Source organism: Anabrus simplex, chromosome 8, assembly GCF_040414725.1.
Source record: "Anabrus simplex isolate iqAnaSimp1 chromosome 8, ASM4041472v1, whole genome shotgun sequence".
Taxonomy (NCBI): Eukaryota; Metazoa; Arthropoda; class Insecta; order Orthoptera; family Tettigoniidae; genus Anabrus; species Anabrus simplex.
This window is the reverse complement of record NC_090272.1, coordinates 5,551,056-5,577,199: the sequence shown is the minus strand read 5'-3', so window position 1 is coordinate 5,577,199 and position 26,144 is coordinate 5,551,056. Positions and strand designations below refer to the sequence as shown.

The following is a 26,144-nucleotide window of genomic DNA, read 5'->3' as shown; positions in this document are numbered from 1 at the left end:
CTTGCGAATGCCCAGCGTATGATATTTCATACGTTAAAAGATATTTGTGTTTGAATGCCATCTCGATCAGTGAAGATAGTAACTATCATACAAGGTCAGATCCTCATACTATTCTCGTAACAAATATGCTGAAAAATGATTAATTTTTCATAGCTCAATTCCACAATAATTATAAATATTTACCGGCGCATCATTTTTGTCAGCCTACTGCGCTACCCACACTTTCTTGCCAACTATCGTTGTAACAGGAGGAAAACAACAATGCCATTAGCTAGGAAACATTATTTGCGTCCCTGATGCGCAAAATGATGCCTTTAAAAATTGAAAAAACAGTCACGGTGGCTTAGATATAATGCAATTTGGAAAGCACGTTTTGCGTATGATATATCATACGGTGGGCATTAGTGGGTAAATAGCTGTGCAGATAGGAGTAGTTACCTCTAGAAATGCACCGTCTATTTTAAAGATACATATATTAAGAACTTCGTACCGAAAGTCATATTTTGACAACACGAACACTATGTCACGAACCGAGCGAACTGGTCATGCAGTTAGGGGCGCGGAGCTAAGAGATTGCGTTCGGGAGATGGTGGGTTCGAACCACAATGTCGGCTGCCGTGAACATGGTTTTCCGTTGTTTCTCATTTTCCGCAACAGGCGAATGTTGACACTATGTTTTCATTAAGACCACGGGCGCTTTCTCCTCACCCCTGGCCCTTTTCTATTCCCTCGTCGCCGTAAGACCTATCTATGTCGGTGCGACGTAAAGCAAGTTGTAAAAAAATCTATTTCTGTGTCTACTAATCTAATTTACGAACACGCCGATTACACAAATAACTTATATTACAACAATATTAGCGTTTTTACGCTTGTATATCGCTTATAATGGTAGCAAACATGTTATGTGTTATGAAACCTTGGTGGGGTTTTATAGTTTGCCTTACGTCGCACCGACACAGATAGGTCTTATGGTGACCATGGGATAGGAAAGGCTTAGGAGTGGGAAGGAAACGGTCGTGGCCTTAAGGTACAGCCCCAGCATTTCGCTGGTGTGAAAATGGTAAACCACGCAAAACCATCTTCAAGGCTGCCGACAGTGGGGTTCGAAGCCACTATCTCCCGAATGCAAGCTGATAACTACGTGACCCAAGCTGCGCAGCTACTTGTTCGGTCATATGAATGTCATCCTGTTAATACAATATTTGTATTACCATCAACGAGGGAATTGTTGGGTACCTGTTCTGTCATGCTGTAGACGGCAGGTGTATTCGAAATGATCTTCCTACCGAGTTTCATTGCAATCAGTGCCTCGATATACCACGTCCCAGCAATAGCATGTAGACAGTGGCGATTAACGGAAACGAGTGACCTGCACAGAGCTGGGGGCTTGTCGACACAAGCACATGGGACTACAATTAGTGTACATGTGCCATGAAGTCAAAATACCCGACCGAGCGGCATTATCCTTCTTCGTGAGAACGCCCGCCCACACATTCACAACTCTGTGAGTCTTGTCTGGGCAACTCTTCAACTGCCCAGATCTTAGGCGAGCTAGAAGCAAGTGACCCGTTTTCACTTGACGGACCCTTACACGACGATTACGACAACAGCAGAACAAATTACCTCCTGAAGGAAGTTGCAAGATACGTTTTACTTCAGATATGAGGCAGTCAGATACAAAAACTCACCAAAAAAATAAAAAACAATCCGCTCAATTTTAAAGAAAATCGCTGAACATGATTCCTTATAATACTTTTGACGTTGTGAAAGCCGAAACCGCAATGTCTGTAATCAAATATTTCGGTAGCTGGAATGTCTTGCAGAACTTGTTTCGACCACGGTTCCACTTACTTGTGTCAGGCACCTCACTATTGTCTCTCCTATCTGACCTTCCTCGATCAACTCCTGTTCTCCGACGGGTTTGCGAATATTAGGAAAATTAAAATTCCATGCCCTTGGCAGCGTTTGGCCGATACCAGGGTGGCTGTGTGTGTTAGACGTCAACGAAGTAGGAGAAAGGTGAAATCTGGTATCGGTACATAGCCTATTCGTGTCGAATAGCAGCAGGGGGTCTTCTCAAAGTTTGAATCTCCTCATGCCATATGAGTACTGCGGAGAAATTCGGAAGTGAGACCATACTTTTACAAGCCTCTCCTACTCTGCCGTCCAATATTCTGATGGAGAAATTCTTCTACTAATGGGATTCGAACCGACTAACCACTGTGTCAGAGCACAGTAACTTCTCGCCTTGACGATCATGACTACCAGTATTCACGACTGCGAATTGCCTCGCTATCTATTCCACTCGATAACAAGCGTCTGTCTCGGCGGCAAACGACTGACCTTCCTCTCGTTAACGCTACATTTACACTTCGCAACTAACTTCTATTTTCTTTTTCTCATCACTTCCTGTGAAACCAGGCGGAAAATCTTCTGCCACTTATCTCTGTTTGCAGCGTTATGCATCGCAAGTGTTTTTATGCAGAAGTAGTTCGCTCCGACAAAGGTCACGTGTTGCTGTGGTCAGAGAAAAGCAATAATCACATTATTTTATTTGAAGGAATATACATAAATAAGGTGGAGAAAATCAACAGGGTCAAGAGCGGCCACTTTTAGAGTATGCCAATTCTTTTTCAAATCAAGCTATTTTATTATGCTATAAGAAGCAAATTTAATATTCGTGCCATGCTCATGACACAAGCTTTTATCACAGATTTTTTTTTCAAAGAATGGTCAGGTAATTAAACAGCATACTAACTTCAAATACTTACTGATGTTTGATGCCAGGCCACACTACTGTATATTGTCGTCCGGCTCCATGGCTAAATGGTTAGCGTACTGGCCCTTGGTCACAGGGGTCCCGCGTCCTATTCCCGGCAGGGTCGGGAATTTTAACCATAATTGATTAATTTCGCTGTCACGGGGGCTGGGTGTATGTGTCGTCTTCATCATCATTTCATCCTCATCACGACGCGCAGGTCGCCTACGGGAGTCAAGTCAAAAGACCTGCATCTGGCGAGCCGAACTTGTCCACGGACATTCCCGGCACTAAAAGCCATACGCCATTTCATTTGATTTTAATATATTGTCGCGTCACTTGCATCTATAGTAGAATTCTCGCTTCTAACCTCTTTACCGTTACGGAGCAGACGTTATTATTTCGAAGGCAAATAACACCTGTTTTTTAAAAATTTTAATTCCACAAAAGGGTTTCTTTTTTTTTTTTTTTTTTTTGCTAGTTGTTTTACGTCGCACCGACACAGATAGGTCTTATGGCGACGATAGGACAGGAAATGGCTTGGAGTGGAAAGGAAGCGGCCGTGGCCTCAATGAAGGTACAGCCCCAGCATTTGCCTGGTGTGAAAATGGGAAACCACGGAAAACCACAAAAGGGTTTCAAAAATGAATACCCATAAGTTTTCGTTTGTTTCTGTGCACTCGTGTATCCAACAATTCAGAAACGAATTAAAGCATATCTTCAAAGCTCTTCAGCAGTGCCTTCATTCTGGTACATGAAACCTTTGAAAGTGTTGTATCAGTGAACTTTTTCTCTTTAATGCGTTAAGTTTGTAAATACTCATTTCATTAGACCTGTGCCTGGCGAGCCGAACATGTCCTCGGACACTCCCGGCACTAAAAGCCATACGCCATTAGCAATATACCGGCAATTACGTTGGAGGTGAGGACTAGTCTTTTGTTAACGGCCCGAGGTGAAAAAATGTTGAAATACGGCCCTGGTGTCGTACAATAATTATACAATTGTGTAATCTGTTGTCAGATTTAAATGAAATAGACAGCAAAATGTTTCGTTTGATCTATCTCTGTTTATTTTGTTTCAAATTAGCAATTCTAAGTCACTCTCCTGTCCCTGGTATTCCGTTACAACAGGCTGACGTGAAAACGTCTGCACGGATAGAAATTATATTTGCGACAATAAAAGCTTCCAAATGTTGATCGAGCGTGCTTTACACGTACGCACACTTTAGCGAAGTTATGTGTTCTGGATATAGAGTAAATTTTGTCCGGCTCCATGGCTAAACAGTTAGCGCGCTGGCCTTAGGTCACAGGGTTCCCGGGTTCGATTCCCGGAAGGGTCAGGAATTTTAACCATAATTAGTTAATTTCGCTGGCACAGGGGCTGGGTGTATGTGTCGTCTTCATCATCATTCCATCCTCATTAAGACGCGCAGGTCGCCTACGGGAGTCAAGTCGAAAGACCTGCACTTGGCGAGCCGAACATGTCCACGGACACTCCCGGTACTAAAAGCCATACGCCATTTCATTACAGTAAATTGTATTTCATCTACACACGACTTGATACTCATATACTTTACTAAAACTTGAATTACGTCGCACCGACACAGATAGGTCTTATGGCGATGATGGTATAGGGAAAGGCTAGGACTGGGAAGGAAGCAGCCGTGGCCTTAATTAAGATACAGCCCTAGCATTTGCCTGGTGTGAAAGTGGGAAACCACGGACAACCACCTTCGGGCTGGAGAGAGTGGAGCTCGAACCTACTATCTCCCGGTTGCAAGCTCACAGCTGCGCGCCCCTAACCGCACGGCCAAATCCCTCGGTATATGATATCTTCGTGATCTCAGTGGGTGTGCCTACGTGTCTTCATATCAAGGCAATGTGTGTTCATGCATTTAAATTAGTGATAATTTCTAGTCTTTTCGCGATCTCGGCTGGTTGACGGATCACCGTGTTTTTACGTTTACATCACCAAAATGTATTACTGTGTGCGTGACGTCCATTGTCTTCACATATGTTGATAGTTTCATTATTCTCAGCTAATCAACTTGTCATTGATCACCCTAAGGTAAGACCGAATGCCCTATCTCGCTAATGTTAATTTTGTATAATTTATATTATTTTTTCTCAGAAACTCCTAAAGATAAATGCATGAAATGTTTACAGTATATTCCTCAACTCTTACTAAGTGCTGGGATCCACAATAGGAACTGTGGTTCAATAAATGTGGGAGTAATGATTTTGTTGAAAAGATATATTCCAGTTGTAGTGATCATTTAAAATTGTAAGACTGAGGAATTTTATATCATGTAAGTATTTATATTTTCTGTGTTGGTTTATATTTTCAGTGCGTGAAGTTTGGAATTAGTTGATTTTAATATGTTTTTAAGATTGTTTGATTGTCGTGGGAAAATTGAAGTAAAATGTAACAATTCTGGCACATACTGTAGGACACGCGCCAGATCGGCATGGCATGTTTCCGGTTTCATAATATTGCATCAATTTCGACCTTTCTGGATGCTACTCGATGTTCTTTATCAGATTGTGTTCCTGGGCCCCTATTGGTCATTATAAAATTATTTGTGATTGGTGGGTGAAGGAAAAAGAACGGACGCTCATTGGTTGTTTTACGATTTCCTAATTCCCGAAGGGAAACGCTTCGCTAGAGCCTAGCTCTTCCGAGGCGTCTTTGAATCGTGACCACTGATGGGAGAAGTTGCCTTTTCCAGGAGACGGGTCTTCTTGGCCCCTCCAACAGATAAGCACTTAGTTGTTTTTCATTTTTCAGGTTATCTTCAAATGTAGTATTCCATTTAATTTCTTTTGCCGGAGCTTACGCGTTTTTCCTTCAATCGCCAACATTTCGGTAAAATGACTTCGCCTACCGGCAAGTCATATCAGAGTAATGTTAAGAGACAGTTCCCATTACTTTTGTTGATTTTGTAAATTAGATATTCAACGCCTTTCGATGTATTCATAATATGTAAATATCTCCTTGGGACTGTCTCGTTTATCGCGTTTGATCTTAGTGTATTGCCTTTAGGACGGGCACCCTTTCTCAGAAGTGTTTTTGAGGGGGTTGTCTTCTAAAGGTGCCCTGCACTAGGATAAATATCTAAAATGTTGTTTCCCTTTCTTACATGTACATACTTATCACTGTATGTTACCTTCCGTTTTCTTACGTCAATATTGTGTGATTTAAATGTTTCGCCATGAACAGTGGAACGTAGTGTGAGGTGTTCAGACCTCAAGTTTAATTAACCTAAAATTCTACCCTCGGACTAAATTGTTTTATTGTAAAATCTATTTTCGATTCTCAAGATATTTTGTTTGATTATTTGTGCTCTAAGTGGAATATAAATTGTTAAGTAAAGTTTAGGATTACATTTGACTTCAGCAGTGCCAATACCTTTCACCGCCTGGATATGGTTCCCAGCCGGTTCCCTGTTATCCTTTCTTAGCCGTCATGTTGGTTATCCTGTTTGTTATTGTTTTCGGTGTTTTATGTGCGTATGGTTTCAATTTCATACGTATTATTATCACGTCTGCGTTAACGGGTGTTAGTGTACAACGGTAGCAAACATTGTAACCTTACTTATTCTGGAGGTTACAGAATACCTTTAGATGGTCACGATTCAAAGACGCCTCGGAAGAGCTAGGCTCTAGCGAAGCGTTTCTCTCCGGATATTAGGAAATCGTAAAACAACCAATGAGCGTCCGTTCTTTTTCCTTCACCCACCAATCACAATTAATTTTATAATGACCAATAGGGGCCCAGGAACACAATCTGATAAAGAACATCGAGTAGCATCCAGAAAGGTCGAAATTGATGCAATATTATGAAACCGGAAACATGCCACGCCGATCTGGCGCGTGTCCTACAGTATGTGCCAGACTTGTTACATTTTACTTCAATTTTCCCACGACAATCAAACAATCTTAAAACCATATTAAAATCAACTAATTCTAAACTTCACACACTGAAAATATAAACCAACACAGAAAATATAAATAATTACATGATATAAAATTCCCCAGTCTTACAATTTTAAATAATCACTACACAATAAATGTGGAAGTAATGATATTTTTGAAAAGATATATTCCAATAAAAAAAATCATGAACATTGAGACATAAGTCTCAAGGTATTAGTCGCAATGACCTCATTGTAGATTTCCAGCTGTATTCTATACACATTAAGTACCTGTCAATTTTTCATGGTTATACATTGCACAGTTTTGAAGAAAAAGGAACACTTATTGAGATTTTTTAAGTTTCAAGAAAATCAACTCCAAAGTTGAAGAGTGAAAAAAGTATCTTGAAAGTTACCCTATACGTCTTCCTATACCAATCAGAAGCGTCCAGCACCTTAATCTGACTCGTCACTGGCTAATCTGCTCCTTTTTTCTTCTTTCTTGCTTCTTTTGTTGCCAGATTTGCCGCAAATTCTGCTTTTTTCATCCTTAACCTGTCAAGCACTTTCAATCTAGATGCTGTATGCTCTCCTATTTCTACTCCCAGTTCTTCAATAACGTTAAGTCTGCCTGAATTCCCATGATTTAAGGTAATTACAACATCTGAGAACCGTAACTTTAACGTATTATATCCCACAAACCCTGGTCCAGATGACATTAAAATCTGAAAGAAATGTGAAAGCACAACAAGGATTCAATAAACATATAACTTTATCGCCAATTATTTGTTTGTAAACAACAGTAGGCAGACATCTTAGAGTGCAACAGTATAGCCAACTTCCGGAACTTTAAAGTGAGCCAAACCACAGCCTTCGAAGTCAAGAAGTTCCTCATATATCAATGACTATACCAGTCGGTGCAACAAGAAACGAAAATCCATGCAGTGTAGATGTAAATTTAAAAAAGAATTAAAAATACTTCTGAGACGAATTTCTATATAAATGATACACCAAAATATTTGTTAAAGTTCTAATTGTAACATAAGTCAATAAACGAAAAAGGTCTATTTTTTTTTTTTCAGATTTTGGCGTTCGGACTTAGCTTAAGCCTGTTAGAGAAGCGTCGCTCGCATTCCCCTGTGGCGAGGAGCTCCATGGTATCGCTTGTCTGTCGTAAATGCTACTAACTGGTAGGGTGGTTTAGCGACCACGGGGCTCTTAGCTCAGTCCTGACATTACTTCTACTTCTTTCATCTATCCTATCAGACCTCACTTGGTCGACTATTTTTTCTTTTTTGACTGCGAAGATATCCGGTTTCCGAGGCCTAAAGAGTCTTTCATTTTCACGCTCTTCGTGGCCCTTGCCTTTCTTTGGTCGATACCTTCATTTTTCGAAGTGTAGGATCCCTTACATTTTTTCTCTCTGATTAGTGTTACATAGAGGGTGGTTGCCCACTTGTACTTCCTCTTAAAACAATAATCACCACCACCACCTTAATGTTTCAGTCACCGGTGGTTAACGAGGAAATTGCGGGATCTTTTCTTCCCCACCTTGGCAGTGATTATCGTCGTAAGAGAAAGTACAACCAGCTCATCTTCATTTTCATACACTGGCGCCCTTTCAAGGAGCACATACCGAGTAGGTGGCCGTGCGATTGGGTTCGGGTAGTTGCCAGCTTGCAGTCTTGAGATAGCGGGTTCGAACCCCACTGTCGGCAGCCCTTAAGATGGTTTTTCGTGATTTAGCATTTTCACACAAGACAATTGCTGGGGCTGTGGCCGCTTCCTCCGTACTCCTAGCTGTTTTCTGTGCCATCGTCACCATCTGTGCCACGTCAAGCAAATTTTAAAAATAGCACAAACGCTGTCAAGGCGGCTATATGATTCCGGTCACTTTTTATTGTTGTCTTCGGTTTGTGGGATTCTTGGACTCTATACTTTCTAAACAAAAACATTAATACTTAAAACGCAAAACAACTTCAGATTAAATTAGTTCTCCCTGGCTTACAAGTGAATCCATAGTTTAAGACAGAACAATAAATAGCCTGTAGATGAAATGAAATGTCGTATGGCTTTTAGTGCCGGGATATCCCAGAACACCCGTAGGCGACCTGCGCGTCGTGATGAGGATGAAATGATGATGGAGACAACACATACACCCAGTCCCCGTGCCATTGGAATTAACCAATTAAGGTTAAAATCTCCGACCCGGCCGGGAATCGAACCCAGGACCCTCTGAACCGAAGGCCAGTACGCTGAGACAGCCCGTAGATAGGGGCCTATATCAGAAAACAATGTGAACGTAATCAAAGAAAATATTCTCGGCTTTGTGACTGAAAATGAACGTATTTCGGCATGCTTCACAAAAATGTTGAAATTTAGGACTAATAAGCGGACAAGGCATGCAAATTTGTCAACAGTAAAGATGGTGGCACAGCTGCTGGAGTTACGTACACGACATGTATGCCGTCTATTTTAATTATTAGGGAGCAGATTTCCATTCAGTAATAGGTTAAATTTCAATGAGTCGAAGACATGTTCTAGCCTGCACCTAAGTTCAGTACGAGGAGTTACATTAGTTGTAGAGATTTCAAAGGGCCGTGACCCTAACCTTTATGGAATTATTTACACAGGAACTTTGTATGGCCTAGAAGCTGTTCTATAGAGACGAGCAAGTTGACATTTTTACGTAGATTTACTGTATTTATTGATTTAAGTGTTCATTTGCACATTTTTTAGCAGTTATCAGTGATAAATATAAGATATCAATGATTTACAATAACGTTTGACTTGTTGAGCATTCCAGGGTCAAGTTTGTGACGTCCGTCGTTTAGTCCACCTTTGGTCCGCTTCTTAGTCCCATATTTGGGCATATTTGTGAAGTATGCCGAAATTCGTTCATTTTCAGTCCCGAAACCTTAATATTGTCTTTCATCATGGTCATATTTCTCGGACCTATGACATTCACAAAAACCAAATGACACCTCACTCGAGTCTGCGCAACACCTACACCCAAGCCACGCCACGCTGTCACTTTGGACTGCCTAAAATCTGATTTAATTTGGAGGCCATGTTGCAAGCGTAGTCACTTCTTACGCCTTGATCTGCTATTAAAATAATATGCAAACCATTCCCGTATAAGTTTTGGGCTGTACTACCGGGAGAGCTAAATTAAACTGGTTCGAGAATCTTTTATAAGAACTGTCCTTCACAGGAGATGCTGCACGCCGTGCACCAAGCGGTTGCCGTTACATGTCTGCGTGTGCGCAACTCCCGCGAGCTCTGTCCCGATCTTCGCCTGTTGAGTTCTGCCGTTTGTTTCTGAGTGAAGTAGAGTCAGGACTTTTCATTTCTTGAGATGAGGCCAGTGTATGTGAACTCACAGAACAAGCGCCATTATGCATCAGAAAACTCGTTGCACAACCTTAAGGTTGATGTGCCTCTCTCAACAAACTGTTAGTGCTGAACGGTATGTCCAGACACTGCTTACTCCATGTATGGATCAACTCACAGAGGGTACTTTCAACAAGACGGAGCAACAGCACATTTCGCTTTGACAACCTTGTGACGAGTGCTTGAAGACAATCAGCACAGGCAGAGCAATCAACTGGCCACCACGATCACCTGATCTCTCTCCTTGTGATTATTAGCTGGGGTGGGGGTACAAATTGAAGGGTCAGCTGTACTCCAATAATCATCACACACTGGAAGAGCTGGAGCAGAACATTGAAAAGAAGGTATCGCTGGTCTCCCTCAGGCAGAGTTGCTACGCGTGTCTCACATGTTGATAAATCGAGCACGGCGCTGCATCTACGTCAACGGTGACCATTTACAGCATCTGCTGTGATGTTCGTTAACGAGGGCCAATCCCGCGTCAGTCTTATTGTAAATCACTTTCGGGCCAGTTTTGCTAGTTTGGCTATTTTGAAGTATTTCCTGAAGGGAGTTTCATCGATTTTTCGACTGAGGTCGCAAGCCCAATTTGGAAGACGCTGTGCGTCAGGAGAAGAAAAATACAGAACTATAAAAGAAAGGCTCTTTAGACCAAAACTCAACAACTAGATGTCGGTACAGTCTATGGGAACTATGTGTAACTTTCCGATGTTCTACCCTCACTCGGTGATTTTTAGTTTAAAAAAAAATGGCAGCCAACTACGAGGAGATGAAAGCTAAATCCATTGAGAAGAGGAAAAGGGAGAACGGAGCTATCGTCCAAAGACAGGAAGCACCGGCGAAAGTGAAAGAAATCCGAAGCCTCCCCAAATCTAACAGCACCTTAATCGCAACGGAACAAGAGGTCAGTAACTTGGACTCAGTAGGGGACCTGATGGATGCGAACCCACGCACTCAAGATGAGGGCTCCTGGGGTCCTATTTTAGTTACCTGTTATTCCCCTGTGAATGGGAGCGGTAAATTCTTAACTTCGGAGCGTGGGTTGCCGATCACGGTTTCCCCAGCTCAGTCTAGTATTGCTTCCACTTCCTTGTGCTAGGTTCCTCACTTTCATCTGTGGTATCCGACCTCCGTTTTTCATCTCTTGTTCTTTTCCTACCACGAAGTTATTAGGTTTTCGAGCGTGGCCAGTCTTTCATTTTCACGCCCGTCGTGGCCCTCTCCTTTCTTTAGGCGATACCTGCATTTTTGAAGTGTTGGACCTCTTCGAATATTCCCCTGTCATTATTGACAATACAGAAGAGGAAGGCTGCCTCTACGTCCTCTTAGAACAAAGATCACCGCCACACCACCATTTATTTGCATTTTTTTTTCCTTTATACTTTTCTTTCAATATTTTATTTTGCATTCTCTTGTTCTTACATGCCCATCTCCCAACAATTTCTTCTTTGAAATTCGTCTATTACAATTTCTCTCCTGATAACCTCATTTTGTTTTGTTTTCCATTTCGTGTTGCGGATAGGCCTTCTTGGAACTTCATATCTGCTGCTTGCATCAGAAATGAGCTGCAATAGCTATTTAAGTGCAACGCCCTCACTTCTTCCTCCCTGCAAGGTCATACTGTGTTTTTATCATTTCTCTCTTACTTATTTTTGCTCAGTTATCGTGAGAAGCCATCAGTCTACTGTAAGGTCGCAGCTCTCTCACACAAGTGTCTTCACATGCACTAACAGACTACTTTACCTACGATTCAGACCTAACAATCACCTTCTGGTCACACAGAAGATGACCTCTTTTTTATTTTTTTTATTTTTACAATTAGCTTTACGTCGCACCGACACAGACAGGTCTTATGGCGACGACGGGTGAGGAAAGGGCTAGGAGCTGGAAGGAATGGCTGTAGCCTTAATTAAGGTACAGCCCCAGCATTTGCCTGGTGAGAAAATGGGAAACCACGGAAAACCATTTTCAGGGCTGCCGACAGTAGAGTTAGAACCCAGTATCAGGTTTTCCTGTATTATTATTATTATTATTATTATTATTATTATTAATATTAATATTAATAGATGTAATAATAATAATAATAATAATAATAATAATAATAATAATAATAATATTATATTAAAATAGTTTACAAAAGCAGCTTTCGCAAAGCCGTCAGTCCATTCTACTGGACCGATTTGCTTAATTTCTGTTTTATTCTCTCCAGAATTACCAGCCCGTGAATCATGAGACATTACAAGGTCTCCGAGTTCAGCCAACTTTCAGCAATCATAAAATCAAATCATTAAATAATTACTAAAGTAACTGCAGGCAAAGGCTTACCCTAACCCGCAATACATTCTGTTCTTAGCAGCTTGCTAAGCGACTAGCACTTTCTATTGTAATGGTTGTAGCGTCCGCCATGCCAATAGGGAACATGCATAATTTTCAAAAATATTTATTTTGAAAAGTACACCAATGAAATAGTACATAAACGTATTACATTGTGGTAAGTTGCCTTGTTTTCTACCATTAAAAAAATATTTAAAAGTGCCTTTCCGCAAGGCGAGTGAAACGGCCTCTGACGTAAGCGGCGCGCTGTGACGTCACGATCCAGTACCGCATGCAGCTCTACCAGCCATTGTGCATTAGCCGTTACTAAAAGCCGATTGTTTATTATTCGTGATCGTGAATAACTTCAAAATGACAGAAGAAAGGTTCAAAACAGCGCAGTCAGACAATCTATCATGTGTAGATGTCATCATTCTTGAAAAACAGTGACTTTTGTGGCCGCAGAAATTCGCGGATAAAAAGCAAGTTTGTAAGTGGCATCTTTTATATACGTGCAATGTATTGTAACTCATAGTATTAGGATAACAACGAACCTGGATAGAAATCACATCACTTTCAACATTTCCTTCTAGACTGATTCCCATATTAAAGAATAACATTACATTTTCGGGCTTTCAGCATTAGTAGAGTGAGAAATCGGATTTCAGCACTAACATAAACATATAGGCAGCATTATAGTACTAGTCCGCCTCTGTGGTGTAGTGGTTAGTGTGATTAGCTGCCACCCCCCCGAGGCCCGGTTTCGATTCCCGGCTCTGCCATGAAAGTTGAAAACAAATAGTACGAGGGCTGGAACGGGGTCTACCCAGTCTCGGGAGGTCAACTGAAATGAAATGTTGTATGGCTTTTAGTGCCGGGATATCCCAGGACGGGTTCGGTTCGCCAGGTGCAGGTCTTTCTATTTGACTCCCGTAGGCGACCTGCGCGTCGTGATGAGGATGAAATGATGATGAAGACAACACATACACCCAGCCCCCGTGCCAATGAAATTAACCAATTAAGGTTAAAATCCCCGACCCGGCCGGGAATCGAACCCGGGACCCTCTGAACCGAAGGCCAGTACGCTGACCGTTCAGCCAACGAGTCGGATAGGGAGGTCAACTAAGTAGAGCGGTTTCGAATCCCACCTCAACCATCGTCGAAGTAGTTTTTCGTATTTTCCCACTTCTCCTCCAGGCACCTAAGGCCACGGCCGTTTCCTTCCCTCTTCCTTGTCTATCCCTTCCCATCTTCCCATCCAACAAGGCCCCTGTTGAGCATAGCAGGTGAGGCCGTCTGGGCGAGGTACTGGCCCTCGTCACCAGTTGTATCACCACACCCAAAGTTTCACTGCCCTTGAAGCGGTAGAGGTGAAATCCTTCGCTGAGACCGTGGGAAAAACCAACCCTGAAGGATAAACGGATTAAGAAAGAAAAAAGAAGGAAAGAAAGAAAGATCATAGTACTATAGGTCTATAATCTATCGTTCCCGAACAAATATATATTTATGGTTGGGGCAACTGGCCTACCCACTTCCGGGGCCCATGAAATAGAAACATTAAATATCTTGGTGGAGGGAAAAATTCAAACATGATAAAGATAAAGATAAATATGACTTCATCTAGTTTTCACAAGTCGGGCTGAGTGGTTCAGACGGTTGAGGTGCTGGCCTTCTGACCCCAACTTGGCAGGTTTGATCCTGGTTCAGTCCGGTGGTAGTTGAAGTGCTCAAATACGTCAGCCTCGTGTCGGTAGATTTACTGGCACGTAAAAGAACTCCTGCAGGACTAAATTCCTGCACATCGGCGTCTCCGAAAACCGTAGAAGTAGTTAGCGAGGCGTAGAGCCAGTAACATTAAATACATTTGGCTTTTAACAACATTTTAGTCGTTCAATACAGGAATGTCTATGGGTGCTGTGACTTTTACCTTTTTTTTTCTTTTCTATTTGCTTTACGTCGCACCGTCACAGATAGGTCTCATGGTGACGATAGGACAGGAAAGGCCTAGGAATGGGAAGGAAGCGGCCGTGGCCTTAATTAAGGTGCAGCCCCAGCATTTGCCTGGTGTGAAAATGGGAAACCACAGAAAACCATCTTCAGGGCTGCCGACAGTGGGGTTCCAACCCACTATCTCCCGGATGCGAGCTCACAGCTGCGCGCTCCTAACCGCACGGCCAACTCTCCCGGTATTTTTTCCCTTCGGTTTATTGACTTGGCTTGTATAACCTAAAACTTAGGCTAAGTTGGATAATATTTTAAACACCAACATCACTATTTTCACCTGTGTGCAATTATGTTATTTATTCCATTAATATTATGATAATTATTATAATTTAGCATTGTTAATTTATAAGACCCCAACAGACAAGCATTGGTTTTGTGTAGAGATATACATTTGTTAAATTCACGTTGTTTTCTTTCATGATGTACACTCCTATTTTTGTTATATTATAGAGTATTTAGCTATAGCGTAAATTTCTTTACAAATGTAAGCTCTTCAATAAAGACATAAATAACTGACGCATGCTAAGATAAATTGGTATAATTAGAGCTGTCAATATGGTTCATAACCCCTTTGATTTATTACCATGACATGGATCACCCAAAACATAGGATAGGTTTGGAGAATACTTTAATAATCAGCATTAATTAATGCACTGTTTATTACTTTCATATTCCAAGATGTAATTGAAGCATTTAATTAAAGCACCATACATTAAAATTTAAAGTTTTACCACTAGAACAGCTGACATGGAAAAGTGATTGAAAATTCAAACAAATTCAACTTACGTTAAAATGATTTTCAAAAAAATAAACTGTAGACTTTTCCGATATATCATCAGCATTTCTCTGGCTCGCCAAAATCCATTTTTCCCTTGTTTTAGCGTCTTTGGAACATTATTATAAACAATTTGTTTGGGATGGTATGCGATGTGCTATTGGAAATCGGAACTCTACACAATTTATTTTTCTGCCTCACTGTCTGCGCAGGATTAATTTTAAGTCTAAAATATACCACTCAGATAATTATCTAATATATAAACCTCGAATTTAACTGTACTAGACACTAACATAAAGCAGAAACACGCAAAGTGTATCCTGCTTCTCACAGCACACTATGTGTCATTTCGTCTGCTAATTCAATCAACCTGTACGATGACGTCAGACCAATGAGATCGTGTACTTGCGTGACGTGACATTTTCGTTCATTATTTTAGATTTTTATCATGTTTGGAGTTATTATTTGTACATTCTGATCATATTTTTGAATTCTGCATGAAATTTTGAACCAGTTTAGCATATTTTTAATTAAAACCCCGGATTATGCATGTTCCCTATTTGAGAGGGACTAGTGACGTTACCATTTGGCCCCCCGTTTACTCTTTGACTGTGTGGAAGGCTCTGTGATCGGGAAAACAGAGAGAAAAGCAAACAGTAGAAAGTGACGTGAGCGTGGACGGTGTAATTACGTCAAGAAGTAGATTTACTGTAGGCGTGACTCGGATATCCTGACTGTGTACCGAGGTGTAAGTAATCTTTAGAATGAATTAATAAATCATAGAAGTAGAAACAATACCAGATTCTGCTCATTTACTTATCAAATCAACACGCGACAATTGGTGTCAGAATCGGGATCGACTCGTAACTAACTTCTAGTGAATGGTAAAATGGATAACGAACAGTTTCAGGCTCTTTTTTATAAATTCACTGAACGGTCATCCTAACAGTACGAAATCAAGTGCGAACTGAAACTAGAATTACGGTATTAAATGAACTTAAAAGTGGACAATGTAAATTAGAACGGGAAATGCGCTCTCTTGAAATAAAAGCAAAAAGTGGCATTATGCAGGTTGTTCAGGAACTCGTAAAAAACAGCTTAAAGAAATACCTCAGTATTTCCGAGTCACACTTGCAGTAAATCTATTTCTTGACGTAATTACAGCGTCCACGCTCACTGAAAGTGGATGTACGAGAGTGATGGCTATGGAGACTCGTGGTAGGCCCACCAGCAGCCACGGCTGCTCAAGTGCCACACTTCTTGGAGGACCTTGCGGATCCAATTCGAGACCTTGTGTGTGTACCAACGGTTGGACATCGGTGGAAAGGGCCGTATGTCTAATCGCTGGACTACATGGATGAGCAGCGGAAGCGTTACACAGCCTCCAGCCGGGTGCGACCTACGAAGATACTGTGGGAACGCTTGACAACCGATACGGTGACCACCAGCTGGCAGCAGCGTACAGAGTCCAGCTGAGAAAGGGGATCGAGCGCGCTAACGAGACGCTGCAGGAGTTAGCACAAAATGTGGAGCCACTAGCCCACACGACTCTAGATGGGCTGCTTCAGGACCACATTCAGCGGGGGGCAGCCTCTTGAAATTCGCCAAAGACTGATGCTCAGCGAAGCCCTGACGCTAGCCTTGAAAATGGATGTAGTGAACGAAACATCAGGGCCGTCGCTAATAATACTGGCCGTGAGAAGCGAGGAAGCGCCGGTGATCCGCTCCGTCAAAGCAAAACGACGCACGCCACCACTGAAACGCCGACGCTCTATCCACAAGACCATGCTCGGGGAACTGAGCACACTGCCAGGAAGTGGAGAGACAGGTGGGCATCATGGATGTCCGGGCCGTGAGGGCGACCGCCGCTGAAGGATGAGATTGAGCCGCCCTGAGGAAGGAGCTGCTCAAGAATACCGACACCGGACAGCTCCTACGGGAAGTCGAGTCAGGCCAGAGGCCCAAATGGAAGGACATCGCCGAACGCAGTCCAACCTACAAGGCATACTGGGCCCAGTGGTCGTCTCTCAAGATTAGGGACCAGGTGCTTACCCGCGTATGGGAATCGTTGGACGGAAAGAAACAGATTGCCCAGCAGATAACTCCCAGGAGCATGAAAAAAGAAGTGCCGTTCGAGTTGCATGTAGGAACTACTGGCCGCCACTTGGGAGTGAATAAAACGCTAGGTGCAACACAATGTCGGAGCACCTTTTGAAAGGATCACCATTGATGTCACTGGACCATTCCCCGAATCCGTCGCTGGGAACCGTTACTTACTCCTCGCCATGGACTACTTCACAAAGTGGCCGGAGGTCTACGCCATCCCGAACCAAGAAGCATCGACAGTGACCAACGTCTTGGGCAAGAACTTTTTCTGTCGACTCGGTGTCTGTAGGAAACTGCACAGCTATCAACGCAGAAACTTTGAGTCGAGGCTGATGCAAGAGGTTCTGCAGCGCTTAGGAGTGCGCCCATCCACCCTCAGTCAGATGGCATGGTTAAGCGTTTTTAAAAAACGTCGCGGAGCATCTGAGAAACGTGGTTTCGGCGCACCAGAAGGACTGGGACGAAAGGGTCCCGTTCTTCCTGATGGCATATTGAGCGTCCACCCACGAGACGACGAGCATGACACCTGCCATTGGAAGGGAACTCCGCCTGCCATGCGATCTAATGTTCGGGTCGGCACCGGACCAACAGCAGCCAGCAACGGACTGTGTGTGAGAGTTGGTGGATCGACTCGACGACATCTACGATTATGCCCGACAGCACCTGAGGGTGGCCGGCGACCGGATTAAAGCGCACTACTACTTCTTGGCGAACTCTGCGGGTTTCGAGGAAGGTGACCGCCTGTGGTTGTACCGTCCGATGCAGAAAAAAAAGGGATGTCACCGAAGCTTCAGGCTCAGTGGGAAGGCCCATATAGAATCGTGACCAGGATCAACGGCGTCGTCTACAGGATCCGACGGTCTCCCAGACGGAAGTTGGTGGTCGTTCACCTGGATCGTCTGGCACCGTATTTGGGAAGGGGGCAGTCTAATGGTTGAGAGGGACTGGTGATGTCGCCATTTGTCCCGCCCGTTTACTCTTCGACTGTGTGGAAGGCTCTGTGAGCGAGAAAACAGCAGAAAGTGACGTGAGCGCGGACGGAGGTAGATTTACTGTAAGTGTGACTCGGAAATACTGACTGTGTACCGAGGTGTAAGTGATCTTTAGAATGAATTAATAAATATTAGAAGTACAAACGCTACTAACGCTGCTCATTTACTTATCCAGCCAACATGCGACAATATTGTGGTAAATGTGATTTTCATCCTTAATAATATCATTGTATGCAGCCATATTTGATTACTACTTGTCAAGCCACGAATCTCGAATGACGGAATGATACTGAAAATGAAAACCTACAACCTATTTTCGAGTCAATGACCGGGTCAGTGATGGATGAATGAAGCCCCATCTTGCGGTGAGGATACGAATTGTGTCGGCTGCCAAAGCCTGTCGCACTCCTCTGGGGCAATAATGATTAATGACTGAGAGATGAAATGAAATGATAGTGGAGAGTGTTGCTGGAATGAAAGATGACAGGAAAAACCGAAGTACCCGGAGAAAACCTGTCCCGCCTCCACTTTGTCCAGCACAAATCTCACATGGAGTGACCAGGATTAAAAGCACGGAACGCAACGGTGAGAGGCCGACGCGGTGCCGTCTGAGCCATGGAGGTTAGTACTCACGGAAGAATACTATTGCCCGCTTAATACTCTGAATCGCTAAGCTTTCAAATATATTCAGCAGATGGCAGAGGATTCCTAATAACTTACATGCAGCTAAGAGAAAAAGGTCTACGTACACCATGACATACGCCCTAGACATCATCTGGGAAAGACAACCGTGCCATATAGAACTGCAATTAAATACCATTGCCTTCTACGGCACAGTATTAAGCTTCACATCAGGAACTGCAAAGACCGGAATATATGCAGAGATTTGTAGCAAACAGAGGACATGACGACGTCACAATGGATGAATTCTGACTACGAACTGCGGCGTACCACAACGCGCCCCTTATTAAATGTTCATGAAAAAGGGCGGGCAAAACAAAATAACTACGACAGGCGTATCAAGACGAGTTATCTGACCTGCGTATACTGCGAGTCCTCTAATGATAATAAGTGGACTTCTTTAGAGGATCACACATTCGGTACTTCAGATACGTCACCAGAACAGCTACGATTGTGATAGTGGGGTGGGGGGAGTTTTGGAAATTAAAGGCAAAAGACCCGGATGAAGATACTCTTTTAGATGGGCGTACCAGCTGCGGCCCGTGGTGGGGACATCTTTCCAGGAGTCTGCCCTTAAGTACACCGGCACAGTGAGAGTGGACCAGCGCAGAGTACCGATAGCGTGCAAGCAGGATTTATTTATTTATTTACGACTTGCTTTAAGTCTCGCTGACACAGATAGCTCTTGTGGCGATGATGGAAAAGGAAAGGGCTAAGAGTGGGAAGGAGAGTCCCAGCATTTGCCTGGTGTGGAAATGGGAACTACGGAAAACGATCTTCGGAACTGTCGACGATGGGATACGAGCTCATAGTTACGCGCTCTAACCGTGTGGCAAACTCACTCGGTCTATAATTGCCAATGAATTCTAACCCGGACATTATTCGTTTGCATTTCTAAAACTAGCTCTTCAGTTTGCTGAGTTATTTTCATTGTTCAGTTCGCACCTAGTATGTTCTGAAGACAGAAGCAGTAAGTTCTGCTGCAACCAACACACCGTAAACCTCCCTCTCATGTTTGCCTGCCACAAAGCCAAGGATACATCGCTTTGTATTTACTTGACACGCTTGCACGGAACGTAGTGCACCAGTTGTATGGCTTGGAGCGTGTCAACACGACCTGGCGCCAGCCAGAACAGTCACTTAACAGCAAGGTGAAGAATTATTTATATTTAAAAAGTAATTGTGCGATGTATGGATCAGTCGCACGTATAAAGTCGTAATCTGACGAACTTTTCTGCTACTGTCAGAAATTACTATAGTAACACAACGTTGGTGTCGATATTTCAGTAATTAATGACAAGCGTTGCAAATGTTTCACGAGTCTCTTAATACAATGAAAACAGATAATCGATATGTCCGCCTCTGTGCTGTATTGGTTAGTGTGATCAGCTGCCAACCCCGGAGGCCCGGGTTCGATTCCCGGCTCCGCCACGAAATTTGAAAAGTGGTACGAGGGCTGGAACGGGGTCCACTCAGCGTCGAGAGGTCAAGTGTTGTATAACGAAGAAAAGAGTTCTTTGTTTCATTCTAGCTATAAAATGAAGTCAGCACTGTTTCGGTAGACGATGCTCTATCTTGCTCAAAATATAATTAAACGCTTCTAGACTCAATCGTACTGACCTGAAATATCTATCACTGTGTTCCACTCCTGCTCTCATTTATCTCATGAACAGCTACTCTTTTCTACGTTTGTGGCGAGACAGTCCATCAGAAACAGCTCATGTTTGGAACTCATTTCCGAGCAACAGCTGTTTGCGTACTGCCCTTCACTCACTTCGTGGAGCTTCGCTGAATGGTTAGCGTAGTGACCTTCGGTTCACAAGGACCTTGGTTCGATTCCCAGTCTCGTCGGAGGTTTTAACCTACAATTGTTAAATGCTTTGGCGCGAGGACTGGGTGCGTGTGGTGTCCCCAACGTCCTTGCAATTCGCATGTAACACACAACAGTATTTACTCACTGTAATAATAAACAGTGTCCTTTGTACGGCAGACAAACAAGCGCTGCACCGGGCTGGCGACACACCGAGCCGTACCCTCATTGAGGATAGAGAAAACCAGCTGCCAAAAGTAAGGCTAAAGTGGTTTCAGGAGGTCAGAAAGAACTTCGGCTGGGTTGGTCTCAGACGGGAGGACATCTCAGATCAAGCACGATACACAATACTGATCAAGAACTTCAAGGGCTTCCATGAAGAAGTAAAGGACTACAGATGATGAACGGAGGAAAGAAGAAGGCATGCTGCCAGGGAAAGACGACAGCGGTTCTGGGCTGCAGGAAAGTCTTATGTCTCCAATGGCCCTATATTAATTTAATAATAATAATAAATCATTTGTACCCTCTCTTCGCACGCAAAATTTGGACTGGATTACATGTTTCCTTCCAAGAATTTGTGGCTCTGTTCACATGTTTAATGCGACCTGTTATAATGAGAGGCCGCATTGCTACTTTGAAGTGATCTCGGATAAATTCAAACGTTTCCTTCTCCATGTCGCCGCTCCCGATATTTGTTAGCTTCAGTGATTTCTGAAAAATTTCAACTTTTTTCATGTCGTAATTTTAACACCGAGGCTGTGATGAAGCCGAATAAAGTCGAGAGAGAATTAGGACAGTTTCCAAATTTATTATACGATACAGTTCCAGGTCCGAAGTTGTGCGAAATTCTCCGTAGTTGTACGGGACTTGGACTAAAAATCCGATTTTTCGGATTTATCAGCGCTGTGATCCGTCCTACGATAAATACGTACATGCCATAAAGAAACGGAAAAGCATATTCGTAACCGTTTGTTGTATACAGTCTTTCGATAGACTTAAAGAAAATATTTGAGAATAATCTTCCTAAAAATACCAATTCCGTGTGATAATCATGACATCATATGCATCCTGAGTGAGTAGATTCCAAATTCATAGTTTGGTTGAAATAATTCCAGCAGTTTTCCACTTTTAGAATTTACAAACAGATAGATAACCAGACATACAGACACACCAAAGGGAAAGGTTCTAGCTCATGTTTCCTCAATGTTCAGTTGCATTAGTTGGGGTTAATTTTCAAGCCGACCGAAATATTGTGCATCCTCTTAATTTCTCCTGTTACGGATCCTTGAAATAACTGTACATCTGCGAGGTTGTCCGTCACTGGCTGCAATGCACGAAGCCCGTAGAAAGTAGCAATGTTGAAATTATGTACATATCAAGAATTATTTAAAATGAAAGGGTGGTTCATATATAGTTTACAGATTTTACATGTCTAAGAGAAAATTGAACAAATATATTCTGGTCTTCCAATAAACCCCCAGTTTTTCAGTGATTTTTAAATGATATGCATATCGAAATCTGCTCTGGATGAGTAGATTCGAAATATGAAGTTTGGTTGAAATCTATTCACCCATTTGCCCGTGACTTTGGAACAAAAAGCAAACAAACAAACACGAAAGCTAAAAACTACTGATACGATGCTGAATAGACCTCAAACGGATAAATATATCAAAATATGGTGAAATAAATGACAGTACAGACAGCGGACCCTCTACAATTTTGTTTATAAGATAACAACAACAACAACAATAATAATAATAATAATAATAATAATAATAATAATAATAATAATATTTAAAACACTAGGCCGATTTTTGCATCCGCGGGTTTGAGAAAATGGTTGAAGCATTCTGACGAAAGCTCTTGGACTGTAGATCTGCACAAAGCGTAAACATTTCTTGTGGTATACTTTTTAAACTATTAAAGGAAAATATAGCATTCTGATTGGTCAATGCGCTCGCCAGTACTTCAAGGCCGCTTGAACTGTGAGAGCGACGAGGCATGTGGCACGTTAGAGGAGGTGGAACGGGCTAATGGCGCATGTGCGGTCAGACATCTTCCTGATCAGCTGTAATTCGGCTTCTCCCAGCCTGTGTTGCAGCCAGTCGCTTGGCCGAGAAGAAGCTATTCAATCTCTTCTTTAGTTCTCCCTATATTTGTTGGCTTTAGTGATTTCAGTGAGGCTGGGAATTTCTTCCGTTCGGATTGTCGGTAAAGTGAGTGGAACCTCCGTGTCATGGCCGACATGGTACCCATAACAAACCAGGAACAACTTTCAAGTATTAATGAAATTATTCGCGTGCTCCAACAAAACAAGGCTAACGTCAAGAATGCATTCTTTTATCGAGTGTCTCGGGGGCACTAGAAAAAACACTTAAGATATATAATACAAAAGTGCTTCAATTTCGGGTTTCATTTTACAGAAATAGCCGTTGTTTAGCTGCCCAGTGCTTGAACAGTACACATTGTATCAAATTTCCTCTAAATGTAAATGAGAGTTCGGTGTGTGCATTAAAATTAAATTCCGAAGCAAGTGGCGATATTCGATGATGATGATGATGATGATGATGATGATGATGATGATTGTTGTTGTTTAAAGGGGCCTAACATCTAGGTCGTCGGCCCCGAGGATATTCGATTAGCACGGCTCAAAATGGGATAAAGCCCCAATGGCAAATAGGCATTCGTTAAATGTGTTTGAATCCTCTTATAAATTACACGTAACGACATTCCATTCCATTGTACTTGTGAAGATTTCATAAAGGTCTTGCCACATACTTATCGCCAAACAATTATTTATTTATGATTGCATTAAATACTCTCCTGTTTGACCTTCTTCAAAATAATGTCGGTTACATAAAAATACGCGGGCAGAACCACAAAAAGTGGAATTCCCTGACTTTTTGCAAGAAATGCTTAACGGCGACCACCGCTCTGTAGATGGTGTCTACCAGCCAGAATTTTAACACATGATGATATCGTGATTGAAATTTGTAGTAAAACGATCACTTCTGCGAAAGACGTCATAGTTTTCTCGAAAGTCCGTGGAATTAATGATTTGCCTCCACATATTATTATTCTAAAAATTGGAGCCGCTCCTTAGAAATCTGAACGCTTCCCAACGGCTCCTAAATGGAACAAGACTAGGAGCTAATTGTAAGTATTTACGAATTTTTTTTTATATTCAGAAATAGTAAGAAGATATGAAGCTGGTCAGAGAGCTCTAATCCCTCGAAGTGGCTTAACAATATCCTTTAAAACACTTCCATTTTCTTTCAAGCGGCATCAATTTCCAATTGCTTGGAATTTTGTATCACGATCAATAAAGCTCAAGGGACGTGAGAGTCTCTGTTTACCTCAGCCATGGCCAGTTAAATGATGCAAAGTCAAGAGTAGTTGCAGTAGTGCCGAAAGGTGACTGTACAAGAACTGCACCGAGGAAGTGCCTGCGCGGTTTGGGTTACATAGCCGGCAGCTTGCATTCGGGAGGTAATGGGTTCGAACTCCACTGTCGGTAGGACTGAAGACGGTTTTCCGTCGTTGCCCACTTTCACATCAGACAAAACCTGGGGCTGTCGCTTCCTTCCCACTTCTATCCGTTTCCTATCCGTCTGTCTCAGTGGAAAGAAACGAAAATTGTAAAAAATAAATTACAAGGAATGTCTTATATCAGGAAATCCTTCAAACCCCTCATGCCTTGGCGGGTTTCAGCTTGTAGCTCTCACTGCCGCTTGACGTGTTCCCGGATAAGCAGGTTCAGTTATGGCAATTTTGGACTCTTCAATGTTACAACTCCATGTTACTGGATTCCTGCATCCCGCTGAGTGACCTGAGCCCAAGTTAGCGGGTTCGATCCCGGTGATATTTGAATGTGCTCAAATACGCCGAGTTCGTTTCACTAGATATACAGGCACGTAAAAGAACTCCTGCAGGAAAACTTTTGGCACGTCGGCGTCTCCAAAAACCGTAAAACCGTAAAAAACTGTACAATAGTAAATGGAACGTAAATACAACATAATAATAATAACAATAATAATAATAATAATAATAATAATAATAATAATAATAATAATAATAATAATAATAATAATAATAGTAATAATTATTATTATCATTAGAATCCTGCAGGTTGAAAGACTACTTTGGCAGAAAGATCCGACACGCACGGTGTCTTCATAATCTACAGAAAATGAAGCGACCTGGTCTTATTCTTGGCCTCCTTGTCAATCGCCTGGGCTCTGCGATATTGTCTTTCTTACTGCCGGATGCCCTTCCCGATCTATGTAGAGGAATGTAGTCACTATTGAGGTTGGTGGTGCGTTGTGGTCTACGTAAATGAGGATGTGACGCTCATCCAGCGTCCAAACCAGAGCAATTAACCAGCGCGCCTAAAATACCGTGCCTGTCTCGGACGGGAATCGAAGCCGGGGCTCTCTAAAGCGAAGGTCAGTACACTGGCCATTCAATCAAGGAGCAGAATATCTTAAATAAAAATATATTTGTTCCTCTTACTGAATGTTCTCACAAACGCGGTCCTAATAAGCGCCCAAGGGCTAAGTATGAAACACACTTTTCGGAGATCGAACTCAGTGACCTCAACTATAGAAGGATTACCGTTTACACTTCACAGTCTGCAATCTCCTTCTGAACTGTACTTTCTGATATTGCCATTATATTATGTGCATAAAATTTACATTAATTTGCATGAGAGAGATACGAACCTGCAGCGCACGTAGCCGCCAGGAGCACCAACACAAGACGGGCCGTCATCCTGCCCTCACCAGATCCACTCGTCTTCTGAACGGTCTGGCCCTCACTACACCACGTTTTCTTCTCATGCCGTGCACTTCTTTACGTAAGCCAACAATGAGGGCCGTCTTCCGGTCGCCGCTACATTCCTTGAGCCGACAATAGCGAGGATAATGAGTGTGACAGAGGCACGACAAGATCGCACGAAGGGTCTCCTCCATTTCCTAGTCGCGATATCAGTGCCTCATTTCCTCACCGACACGTTATATATCTATATATGTAAAATAAGAGTTTTGTCTGTACATTGGTCAGAATTTAAAAATAATGGTATTCTGTATCGGCTGTGTCCACAGTAACAAGGAAGTGGACTTTTAAATTTTCAATCATGACTGTCTGTCTGTCTGTCTGCTTGTCTGTCTGTCTGTCTGTCTGTCTGTCTGTCTGTCTGTCTGTCTATGCGCATCACAAGAAAATGGCTGAAGAGAATTAAATGAAAATCGGTAAGGAAAGTCGGGGATTAAGCCACTACAATCTAGGCTATAAATAAATCCATTCACGCTAAGTAAAATGGTAGTTTAAGGGAAGGCCTAAAATGTAATTCTCAATCATTTATGTTATCAGTGGTCCTACCGATAAATACTACATAGCTA

The 26,144-nt window shown here is 42.5% G+C and overlaps 1 protein-coding gene across 1 annotated transcript in view; it reads right to left on the bottom strand.

Annotated features, from left to right (window-relative positions):
• LOC136878976 (uncharacterized) overlaps positions 1-25,605 on the bottom strand; it is a 54,383-nt gene extending 28,778 nt beyond the window's left edge. Inside the window, exon 1 of the mRNA XM_067152634.2 lies at positions 25,467-25,605. Coding sequence (XP_067008735.2) covers positions 25,467-25,515 — 49 coding nt within the window. The 5' untranslated portion in view covers positions 25,516-25,605. The remainder of the gene's footprint in view (positions 1-25,466) is intronic.
• Positions 25,606-26,144: the final 539 nt, after the last annotated feature.